Consider the following 13,593-nt stretch of genomic DNA (forward strand, 5'->3'; position numbering starts at 1 on the left):
TTTTTAAACAGTTTCCGACATTTGCTGCGATATAATAATTGAGGATTGAAGATATTTCAAGAAATATCCTTATGACCTTAGTTTGACCTTCTCCTGGGCTGAATGTAAAGTCATTGCATAATAAAAGTTATCGAACCATAGTAAATAAATCCGTCACTCACGTATTGTCAAAGTTATCATTGTCATCAATTGTCATAACAAAATTTTTCAGTTAAACCGCTGCGCTTGTTTGTTACAATTTGATTTATAATTAATACCTAAACAGTAGATTTCATTGCTTAATAATATATCAAAAACCTTGTTCCTACGTGTGGGAATGATTCACAAAAATAATAGTTCGAATCCACGAAGACCTACGACGTGAAAGATGGTGCCGTGAATTAAACTTGGAATACCTACCTACTTCACGTGTTACACACAGTATTGCTGTGAGAATCACGTCGATGTAAGTATAAAATAAATATTAATTTACTACAATTAAGTATTTAAAAGCTCACTTTATTGGTAGGGTCGTGGTATCTATTTATTTTCTGTGGTAATGTAGCCAGAGTATCTAAAGGCAAATCGGTAAACAGAGATGGTGCCTACTAGAAAGAAGGAATATACAAGAATACATAGCCATACTCAAAATTCAGCCTGAAACTGCTTTAAAAAGATATAATTTCTAATTTCCAGGTACATGTTGCAGTTCAAGCTGCTGATATCATGGTGGACAAGACTTAATAAAGAGTTGTGAATAATAAAACATGTTTTTGTTTACCTACTTTTTTATTAATCTGGGAAATATGATATAATATATGTTTCCAAAAAAAATAGTAACTTTACATTAAATGTATGTTTATCATGTTCTGCACGAGCATCTGACAATGATGGCTTCTTGTTGACCATCCAGAAGAGAAGTGTTTGGTTTGTTATTTACTCTGTTCCCAGGCATTATTTACGGTCGTAAAGTATTACGACGATTAATAATTAATATGACGTTCGTTTTCAATACAAAATGCTCAACTTTGTTCTGGGCCCAAGTGCAGTTACATATCTCACAGCTGTATCTAAATAGGAATCACGATGACCTGAAATAATAGGATATAATTAGCAAAATTGGCATGTTCCTAATATAGTAGTATAAGTATGTAGTAGGTACAATATCCAAACAATGGTGACAAGCCGGTAGAAAGCACCCACTGGGTGCTAAGCTACCTTTAGCAATGGACGCTTGAAACGATTTTATGAATCCAATCTTCTTACAATATCGAATCAGTTAAAATATATATGATGCAGGTAACTTACATTTGTATTTTTGCTCCCTTGATTTCAGCCAAGTTATGGTTGGAGTTGGATGCTATATGGATACATACTCCAATAAAACTAAGTTATATTATATAACTTAGGCAGATTTCTGGAATCAGCTTCCTCAAATTTATAGCGTAGGTATTTTGAAATTAATGATTCAAAATAAACGAGTTTTCCATTCCAGACGATATTATTATTTATAGAAACACGTGACACTGACATTGTCGACAGGTGACATTACAATCAATTGACAATGACAACTATTTTTTTAATTCTTGTTGTTGCTTGTGCTTTATCAAACAGCCGACGACATGTAATTTACGAGAAGTCGTATCTCATATTTTCAATAAATTATAAATGTTCAACCGAGCCACGAATTACTAAATCATTCAAATTAGTATCTTAAATTAACCTATATTTTCCGAAAATAAAATAAAAATGGGGGTCTAAAAAAAATGAACAATCCTAATTGTCAAGGCACGTTGTGGTCTTGTTACTAAGGCGTTTGCTTTTCAAAGCAGAGACCGCGGGTTCAAATCTCAGTCGGATGCACCTAGAGATTACAGTTTTTTTTGGGTTTCATTTCTATTACGAGTATTACTTAATTTGTGGTTTTATATTAATTTCGCATAAGTTTATGTTTTTTGAAGATATGTCACATGTAGCTTATGTACGACTTTCTAACAGGACGTTGTAGGTTTGAACCCGCAGTGGGCGTTCCTTAGATTACTCCTGTGCGGAATACCATTTGATGTTTAATGCTAGGTTATACTGGTTATACTAACAATAAGTTCAAAGATATTACAGTACGTATCAGAACGAAAGACCAAGAAAGAGACCCATTAATGTTCAGGTCACACTGAACAACTTCCACCACGGGACCAACCCCGAAAACGCGGAAAAATAATTGGAAGTTTCATACATTTTGCTGGTCTGATGTTGAAATTTTCTAAGGGAGAATAATTTTTTTTCCGGGGTTTCGGGGTTGGTCCCATAGCAAAAGCTGCTCAGCATACCCAAACATCAATGGGTCTCCCCCCCGGCCCCTCGCTCCGATACATACCGTATATAACTCCGTATACTCTATCCTGTCTGCTAAGTTGTAAAAACGAAATTCGTCATTCCTATGGTCAACAGTTAGCATATTACGTAGGTATATGCATGGCAGTGATGGTTTTATCGCATAGGTACATCTATAGAAGAGGAGGCACCGTTCTTGCGCATCATGAGTCCAACCAACAAAATAAAGAGAGGAGTCATAGTTGGATATGCCTGCCCGTGCTCCTCACGTGGGGCCACGGCTAGCCTCTATTACAAAGCCATAAGATTTAAATGTCAGATTGGGACAGTGAACGTTTAAGTTTCAATTCTATTATTTTCTCCATAGAGTTATATATTTGACAGAGGGAATGTCACTTAAGACAAACTGTGACACTGCAATGGCGGACGGTTTGAAAGTGTGCGTGTAGACGAGTGATACCATGTAACACAAATTCTCCCCTAATGGTGAAACAATTATTTTCAATATCGTCCTTGTTTTCAAATATTAAAATAGTACAGTTTTACGCTAGACGATTAAAAAAGTGTGTACCTAACTTATTTTATAGGTCTTGAAAATGCGCATTTGCACAATTACTTTGTGCAAATATTATTTTCAATACCTAATGATATAACTTGTAACATATCTGGTTTTAAACAAAAAATAAATATAAGGTAAATGTACTAGTGCTCGACATGTTAATACCCAATAGATGACACCTTGCTGTCACCTCTATTGACAATGATTTAAGTTTCAAGATGACTTGTACTGGACTGGGACCGCGTCGAGCACTATGACACTATGAGTATGTTTATCTTACATAACAAATAAACGTTAGCTATCAAAAAATATTCATGTAAACGTCTTTAATTTCCTTATTATCGGGAAATTACCATACCAACCTAGTTTGAAATGCAAAATCAATATTATTTAGCTATTTACCTAAATTTCCTAAATGATCTCTTGAATACATAATAATTTAATAAGAAGGGCAGCAATTACCCTACTTTCGGGAAATTACCCTATTCAACTTACTGGTCACACTCCTGTTTCGCATTTATAAACAATGAAATATGGAGATTTTATGTACTATACCGTGATAATTGATAAAATTAGCTATGAAAAGTGATTCCTTCACTTTTTTTCTTTCGATCGGTACAATTCTTGCAGGATTTAACTACGCATGCCGACATATTTTACATTTTTTCTTGGACAAATTTACTTCACTGACGTTTTGATCCGTCTGACGGCAAATTGGTGGATGAGGGCATTGAGATAACTGTCAATGTGTGTGTGTCATGCGTAAATACTAGGAAATTGGTGGATGATGGAATCACAGTTTTTGTCTTAGCAAATCTACGTCCGTAGTATTCTAGGTCCATGATTTTCTCCTTCGTTCTTTGATCGATGCGGAGCATCGTATTTTAGTACTATATATATAGTATATTTTAGTACAATAAGCAGGCTAAATAAATATATTAACATATAATATGCTCTACGATTTGGAAGAACGGCCGCCTATGACAGTTAAAATAAAAAACCGATCATTCTCGTAGGACCTAGTTATTTATTGTCTAAGTTTGACACTTGACGATAAAATACTTCTTTAAGAAAGGAGGTGTCAATTCGTAGCTGCTACAGTATTTATTTAAACAGATAAAAAGTTAAACAGATAAAATGTTGATGCTTAGTTACCATTGAAATAACAACTGCTTAGCAACTGGTGGCACCCTAGCTGCTGACGTACACCGTGATTGGCAGTGCGTGTAGGTATTAATGACAGCAGCTTGAATTTGAGTGCTTAGTTACCACTGACATTCTAACCGTTATTGTCATTGTGATTAAATAAGGGTGTATGTGTTAAAGAAAAACTCAGAAGTTAAGATATATGTGACGAACTGAAAGCCTACGCTAAAATGACAACTTAGATGTCCTTATTTTTGTGACGATTGAAGTGTATATGTTTTCTTGGACACCTTGCCCGCTCAGGTATTTCTGCTGCTGACTGTACATAAATACATAATATATGGCATATAATTTCCATGTTATCCTAAGTGCCGATATAAACTTCATAAACCTCGTGATACTGATTTTGCACGGTATATACATAATCACAACGAGGATAAAACTTTGTTTCGACAAAAATATCTCGGTGAGAGTATCCCATTACGTCATTCTTGCAAACCGAGATGTCAACTTTCACAATGCCAAGCAGATTGTATGTGACTCGTACAAGCAGAGCCTGCACTGTTAACCTGTCGCCGACCCAACAAGTTTCGGTCTCGATATCACATGTAATTGCGTAAATGGGGGCGAATTCAGAAACGTAAAATATGATTCCAGTTTGATGTCCATTTTTGTGCGTCATGTTTTAAATGTGTAAGGCTGTCAAGAGCAATCACGACGCAATTTGACGTTTGGCTGGTTAACACTGCTGCATATTGTTGGAGAACGAATTAGTCACATGGATTCACCTGCTCACAAATCTATGCGGGATATTACATTGTACTGATTTTAGTTTTAATTTCTGAATATAGCCCAAGGCTTAAACATCGACACCGGTCGAACGACGCGTAAAATCCAAACTCCGAATCTGAAGACGAGGAAATGTGGTTAATAAACGGATGAAGTTTATATCCGACAATGCGATATCAGTTCATGATGGTATTCGAGACTATTTTTTCTTCATTTCCTTAATATGATGAGGAAAAGCGCTATTCTTGAACTTAACCTTTATTACTTAGTTTGAAGAATCATTATAATATTTACCTATAATGGAGTATCTTAATTTAAACTAATAAACTATTTTAAGCCTTGAGAACTTGGCTATTTTGGGTAGCCAAAAGCTCTATAAGAGGTCGAAGTACTTGTTTAAAGTGTAGCCTATATCACTGCCGCCTAGGCAATAAATTACAGCTACTTACTTACTCTCTTCAACAAAGCCTCGATTACGAATAAATCTCGCAAACAATACGAGCACATTGCTGTGTCCATAAAACTGGCTATAAGCGTTAATAGCAAAACGCTGTATGTGACTGAGCCTTCATACCGGAGCATGTGTTTAAAAGCCCCATGTATCCACTCTTCAAGGCACTTTATGAGCAGGCAATATCGGAAAAATGTTGGTCGCACGTGCGGACTGACAAACGGGTCGCGGGGATGAGGTTTTTCAATTCTAACTCATCGCAACCCTTCCTTTTTGGGGTTTCGCCTTTCAGTGGCTTATTTTTAAGAGGATTATTTTCCTTAATCCTTTTATCAACGTTAAGTATGTACTAATACCTATTACCTGAAATATCCCAACTCAGTTAAATGCGATTTGTGTGCGCGTCGTAAGTTTAAACTTTTTAGGGTTACGTACCCAAAGGGTAAAACGGGACCCTGTTACTAAGACTTCGCTGTCCGTCCGTCCGTCGGTCCGTCTGTCTGTCACCGGGCTGTATCTCACGAACCGTGATAGCTAGACAGTTGAAATTTTCACAGATGATGTATTTCTGTTGCCGCTATAACAACAAATACTAAAAACAAAATAAAATAAAGATTTGAATGGGACTCCCATACAACAAACGTGATTTTTGACCAAAGTTAAGCAACGTCGGGAGTGGTCAGTACTTGGATGGGTGACCGTTTCTTTTTTTGCTTTTTTTTGTTTTTTTTTGCATTATGGTACGGAACCCTTCGTGCGCGAGTCCTACTCGCACTTGCCCGGTTTTTTTGATTGATTAAAGTCATGAATATTTTGACATTAAGAATTTGAGGTTTTAAAAACACTATAACAGTCGCATACCAAGCTGCATAATAAACTACCTAGCCCTATTCTCTCACTTTCAGACGAACGGAGAGGTGCAAATCTATCGTTTCCTAAATGGTTTAAAGTCATAATGTATTGCTTGTCCGCATTTTCGTTAATCATAATTTTATTTTTCTCAGAAACGCGTAACTTTTCAGGATTGTCATCTACAGAATAACCTTACGAAAATCCTGAAAAGTTAACGGTTTCAGTTTTATGACTTACGATAATATGACAAACAATACATTATGACTTAAAAAATTATGGGAATCAAAGGGTCCCCGCAAATAGGTATATACCACAATATTTTGCGGACGTAATAGATCCGTTGTTGTTCAGTGTGCTGTGACGGTCACTATTGTTTGTAAGTTAATTTATATTTATTTTCTTGTTCGCAGTGGAGCTGGTGCTGGTGTTTCCTAATGAGCTGCCCTGCTTCGGGCGAGGTGTTCACGCTCGGCTACATCACGGGCTCGGAGAGGCAGGAGGGCGACAACACTTATTGGAGACTCGGACGTGTCATTTCTGGTAAGACGGTATCACGCTACCCGGCACTTTGGAGCGGCGTCCGGTGCTGCGGTTTTTAACTTTGTGCTGTAGAATCTTGATTTGTATGCAAATACCGCATAGTTAGCATACCTAATACATTGGCTCCGCCTTTTCGTATTCACACATTTCAACTGTATGTGTCACCAATAGGTATTAGAGTCTTAATAAATACAAGAATTACTCCTGATACTCGTAAGTAAGTATTATAAATAACTTTTATCATCATCATATATAAGTTTTATGAATAAATGTATTTGTGCAAGTAATTGATTGTCAAACATTGATTGACTCTTGTAGCATAAAACGCAACGGCATATTAAATTAGGTACCTATATTGATTAAAAAAAATTTAAAACGCCATAGTTTTTAATACAGTTCTATAGTGTTGTTAAAGTTATTTTAAAGATGAAAACGTTTACCTATCTGCCTTTAAAGCACTATTAACTTGTAGGTAAGCATTGTTTTGTATTCTGCAGCCACTTTGTAATACGTTTTTAACATAAGTAATATTTATAGTTACTTGTATGATTTATTTCAATGTCAGGTTATTTTTAGCTTCATTACAGCTTGTTATGGTTAAAGACATATAGCGTGACGTGTGAACCTGCAGTTTGACACGGATTTTCCTTCCTGTACTAAGTATAATATGTAACTAAACAACATACATTCCTAATGCCGATGTATCAGAAAAAATCGTACAACTGGTATCTGATTCTTACGAATGTAAGTAACAGTAAGTTTTAACACAACAATTGTTAAGACACAAAATTACTCAGGTACATAATGCAACCCATTTATCGCAGGTCTGAAGCGCCTAGTGAAGTAACGCAGTGTAAATTCCTATTACACACTATACAGTATGTGTCTGACCATGGGGCTTTAATTCGGGCTTGATTTTACTCCCTAAACTGAGCTATTTTTACTATGGGACCAACCCTAAACGCGGGGAAAATTATTTGGCTTTTCCATAGAAAACGTCGACATCTGATCAGACAAAATGTATGAAAACGTAAAAAAAATTTTCGGGATTTCGGGGTTGGTGCTATAATAAAAGTAGCTCAGTTTAGCGAGTAGAATCGAGCCCTGGATTTAAAGCCCGATGGTCAGTAACACCCTGTATATGTATTATACCTAATTATAAAATATTAAACAGTACCGTAAAACGGGGTGAGTAGATTTCGCGGGGAGAGTTGGGTTATGAATGGGGAGAGAAGGTTTGAGAGGGGGGTGAGAAGGGAATTTTAAGGCTACTGCTACAAAAATAATGTATTCCAATTTAAAATAGGGCTGTAGTAATACGCATAATAAAAAAAAATCGATCCAACAATCTTCCAAAATCACCTTTGTATGAAAAACCCTCTCACCCCAAATACGAGGCACTACGGGGTGAGGTGGGTTTTCCTCTTTATCGTCAAAGTTATGAAATGGAACTACCCAAAATAAAATACAAACTTCCGAACCACTTATTATATACACCATTCAGTTTTCACATGTAAAAATAAAATTTTATCGAGGTTTGAAAGTCAAATTTCACCCAACTCACCCCATTTTACGGTATGCGAAAGTAACTCTCTGTCTATCTGTGTCATTAACGAGGAGCTTGTTTCATTGAAAATCGGCTTAGAAATTTTACTTGTGAAACTAAACAAAACTCTTGTTTTGTCGATATTTTCCATTAACGTCAAGATTCCACGCCTCGGAAGTTGGTCGTAGGTGTTGAGGCAACACTTCGCTCCAGTTAAAACTTTCTTAGCGGGATTACAACAAAACCATTAGCAACTAGTTACTCTAACTTCGATCGTAATTCTAAGCGTTGCTCAATTGAACTTGTTACTGTTTATATCACGGCTAAATCGATATGACCGAATGCAATTAATATCTGCCACTTTTTGGCAGCTGACACATGAATGTAATAAGCTGATCCCATGGTTTCACTTGCGTTAAGACGATATTTCATGGTTAGTTAGTTAAAATTACTCAGTAAGTATTTTAATGTAACGCATTATGGTGGCCACTATTATTCACGGTTTTTGGAACTTGATTTTATATTGTTTGTACACAAAATTACGAGCTCATTAAATTTCCATAGGAAAATACAATTCACTAGTGTTATTTTCTTTGAATATTGAATAATTTAACGGTTTAGACTCACTTATTTTTAGTATAGTAGTTGTATGTTTGTAGTAGTTTTATGTTTGGTGACATAACAACATTTATTTTATTTTTACCAACACAAAAGTCTATTGACTATAGTAACTAACAAACGTAAACCTACCTAATAGCCACAAAATGGTCTCCCTTAAAATTCAAAATAAAACATTTATTTTAAGTATGTATCAGATCATTTCTTTTAAAATGTATATTTCTTTTTTAACAGGTGCAATTTCAATGGCAGTTGATGAAGTGAACGAAAAGCTCCTCGGCCCAATGAATCACTCGTTACGGTTCGAAGTCGCAGAAACGTACGGAGACGAAGAAGTCTCCATCAAGCAGGTAAACTTTCCTAAACAAGCAAAAACATACACGCTTTGAATAGGTACGGGATGTTTTTCAGCAAATAGACATGATTTTATATTTGAGTAGGTAGTAAAGAAACTGTAGTTATATTTTTTTATTCAACAAAACGGCGATAGTGATCGTTGGTACCATTTTAAAGCTAAAATCAAGCTAATTTAGACTCCTAATTTAGCAGTGTCGAAAATACTGTATTACGAAATTTTTGACCCTCTTTTGTATTTTTTTTTATATTTACCAGAATCATTGATACAATTGAGCGCCGGAGAGGTTTAAACTCACGACATTCCGTGTTTTCTGCCAAATTAATCTGACAAAATACTTAATTCTATGTTTAGGTATTATTATAGTGACCTACCTAATATCTGAAATATATAACCGTTTCTTGGGAATAAAGATTTAGAAAATAATAATTTGAAATGGGAAAGCAGTAAATGCTGAGAACCGCAGTAAAATTAAAATTAATTAAAATGTTACTTGGCCGTACTTTTGTACTCGGTCTTGTACTGAAAATAATGACTTAGGAATAATTGGCTATTTGACTTTAATTAAGACCAGGTCAACAAAACATAACAACCTATGGTAATAATACTAGTAGTAGTGGTAGTGGTAGTGGTAGTGGGTACTATTATTTATCATATGTTGTTAGGTTATGTTTTGTCTGGGAAATAAATTAATTACATCGATCTACCTAGTTAAGTAGGACAAAATAGGAAATATAAGTAGGTATCTTAATTAAATAAACGAGACCTAGATATCCGATTTATTGGCACTATAACTGAGATAAGATATATCTGACGTTCCACGGTAAAAGGTACCTTACGGCGGCTGGCGCTTACGTCACGTAGCGCCGCAATAATATTGGAGCGGGCGTTAATTATAGCGTAAGCGCCAACCGCCAAAAGGTACCTTTAACCGTGGGACGTCACAATTATTACGAGTATTTCGGTGGTAAAGATTATAAACGCTAGTTTTATAGGCCGTTGACCGGTATATTTTGCTGTAACATAACAATGAAAATGATGTGTATGCTGTATGCTCTCAATTTTGGCAGTAAAATTTGGATACTATTCATAATCCAGATTACTGAGAACAATCCACTTTGCCAATTTCACAAATTTCCGTACTGAGTGACCAGTTTCAAATTTCAATGTTCTTGAGTATATATAGCTATAATGTCAATGCACAAGCGGTGAATGTTTTATATGCTTTCAGCGTTAGGTTAGGATAGAATAATATACCTATAGTAGCTCCGTCATTGACCAAACAACATTACCTAATAAATTCCATTCTAAACACAGTAAAGATTAATCCCTAATGCCTACTAAACCCTTTTTCATAAAACTTTACCAGCGTCAATCAGTTAATTTATGTTTTATCCCTTTCTTAGAAATACACGAGTCAAAAGCACAGTTAAAAGCAAATAAATAATTAATACTCATACTCATACTCATATACAGGGGTCGGACAAAAAGTGCGGATGTCGTAAAAATGACGTAATCTTGCACACAGGATGATGTTTGAGTTTGTATTTAAACTTCCGTGTGACATGTAGTAACAAAGTAGTATTAATGAAGTAACAAAATAATCGTAAATAAATCCATGGAATTAATAATACAGGTGGTAGGGTGATGTAGTGAATAAAATAAATTTCACGAATAAATGTCTTTTAATATTGCTTACTTTCGTTGGTATATCTTGATTACAGCAAGAGCAGTATACGTGTTTGTCACGTACTTCCAAAACGGAAAATTGCCACAATATTCGAGTAAAGATGACATTTTAGAGCGTTTTCTTATACATTAGTAAATATAAATTTTAGCTAAATATAATCGTGAAGATACAATAGCTAAACAATAACGAAGTCAATTTTTTGTTCATCTGATTGACAATGTGTCAGTCAATAACCTACTTACTCATTTAAAGTGGCGATATCGTTTAATAAAGAGGTTGATAAATGATAAGTGATAATTGAGCATGAAAATCAAAAATACTATTTGAAATCATCCTATAAGTGGTTTGACGTCATCCGCACTTTTTGTCCGACCCCTGCTCATATATTTTATTGCATTTCATGTGTACAGAGGATCTTAGGGCTAAGTACAGTTTCAACATGAACCCTGCGAGGGTATAAGTAGCTAATTGAGGCTTATAGCACCTTATAGCGCGTTTATGAATAACCCCATCAAACTAGGCATGTAATATTTAAACAAAAAAGTCTGATTGCCGTATTCGAACTTCAAGATATTCACAAAAGACGACACGTACTAGATCCATTATAGATACGTTATAGTTTAGATATCAACTAGTTCTGTTTTCAGCGCAATTCGGGCAACCAATGTCACTTTTACGTTAGATGGAGTAAGATATCTATTAGATGTGAATTAGATCTCTAAGTATATCTCACATCCTGTGGAAATCGTTCAAGAGTATCTCCAGAATCGAAATGTCAAATTTGACAGGTTAGATCTTAAACATATCGTTATCGTATCTCGGTGATGTCTAAAAGATATCTAATAGATGTCTATTTCAAAATCCGAATCGGGCCCTGACTCTGTTACTTGGGACTGTCGACACTGTCGGTATGTAAACGTGCCCTTAGGGATTAGTTGGCTCTAATGGCTCTCATAACATTACCGAGGTATTTTACTATGACTGTGATGTATAGACATAAAGAATGTAATAAATCTGCCCTTTACTAAGTTCGAGAATACTTCAATGTTCTCGTGTCATGACCTCGCCACGCCATTGATGTGGGTACCTAAATGTGAACACATGTACATATTGCGAAATAGTTTCAATGCTTGGATTTAAGTATAACAATGTAGGTACAGTATTTTGCTGCTTTATTTATTGCTACTGGCGTATAAAGGGGCCCACTGATTAACAGTCCGCCGGACGGTATCGGCCTGTCAGTTGTTCGGAACTGTCAAAATTTTGTTCTAACTGACAGGCCGATACCGTCCGGCGGACTGTTAATCAGTATTAGTTAGTTATTACTAACGCGGTTATTAATACGCGGTTATCCATCTTGTAAAATCACTATAGCAAATGAGACATCTCATTGAACTATGAAATAACATACTGACATTACTGACATTTTAATTGATTAAATTAACACACCTATATACATGCCACTTTTAAATAAGTTGTTTATATGTTCTTTCTATTAAACAATATTAACTACCTAAGTACCTACGTACTTTTCGTTTCAGACGAGAATTGCCTTTTAGATAAACTGTGAGGTAATACTTTACAATATCTAGGCGGTTTTTTCTTTAGTTCAAGGACACGTACTACCCTACTAAAAATTAAAACGCTATAAACATATAGGTACATATATATAAACTATAAACGTATACATATAGGTACTTAGTATTTATTATGATTGTGTGACATGTTGGACACCTCACTAATTTAATTATAATATCAGAGCCCTTGCTCGCCGTTGCACTCCAGAAATAAATCTACGCAGCGTATTCAGAATCACGATGACCTAGGCCTAGTAATCCAGATATCAGTATATAATACATAAAGTTTATTCTATATAGGTATTTAATGTTTTGATATCGGGAGGCAATGCGCGTCCGACCCGCTGAATGGCTTCGCTCATCAGTTTAATTCACTTTGCGTAGCTGCGATCTTTTACCCACTGCATTAACAATTGTATTAACATTAAGCAGACTGACTCGAGAAATTCCTTATGATATAAACCCAAATTTAATGTAACACAACTTGGAATTACATTTATGGGGGTGATAACTTTGTGTTGCTATGCTAACTTTCTGGTATTAAATTGATGGTTTGTTTAATACCCATCATTAAGTTACCTGAAATAATGAGGCATTTCCATAAGATAGTGACAATGTCCAGTTACCTACTCATACTATCATATTGTTTTAAATGCAAGCTGTGTGTCTATAATAGAGCTTTATGTGGCGGTACGGCGATCTTCTAAACTATGAGAACAATTTTAATTAAACTTTTGCAGTCGTATTTCCTTTTCTCGAAGACTGTTATATATGCTACATTGCATAGATACCAACGATATTGCCGCGTGCTCACTGAAAACTATGTATTAAAAAGCACTCGAAATGGACATCGTAATAGGAAAAGTTTTGCCTGCAGCATCTCCACTAAGCTTAGGTAAGTATAGAAATGGAAAGATAATAGCAAGTTGAGTTTTAGCGTTTGATTCGTCTACCCCTTTTATTTTTGTTTCATTTGGTTTCTTAATGGTTGTCAGATATTTGACCAGCTACCAGTAATACAGTATCTATCTGCATGCCAGTTTGTTATACCTGTCTGTTGGGCAAAGGGCTCTTCTTCTTCCACGTATTCCTATCCTTGGAAGTCTCTTACCATTTTCTGTCAAAGGTGTCAACCTCGTCCCGCCATATAAATATGAGTA

General features: G+C 35.5%; 1 protein-coding gene across 1 annotated transcript in view; it reads left to right on the forward strand.

Moving 5' to 3' along the window:
• LOC134665117 (speract receptor) overlaps positions 1–13,593 on the forward strand; it is a 65,501-nt gene that overhangs the window by 7,095 nt on the left and 44,813 nt on the right. The window contains exons 2-3 of the mRNA XM_063521945.1: positions 6,518–6,647; positions 9,046–9,161. Of these exons, the coding sequence (XP_063378015.1) occupies positions 6,518–6,647; positions 9,046–9,161 (246 nt within the window). The remainder of the gene's footprint in view (positions 1–6,517; positions 6,648–9,045; positions 9,162–13,593) is intronic.

The sequence above is a fragment of the Cydia fagiglandana genome, chromosome 6, assembly GCF_963556715.1.
Source record: "Cydia fagiglandana chromosome 6, ilCydFagi1.1, whole genome shotgun sequence".
In the NCBI taxonomy this organism is placed as follows: Eukaryota; Metazoa; Arthropoda; class Insecta; order Lepidoptera; family Tortricidae; genus Cydia; species Cydia fagiglandana.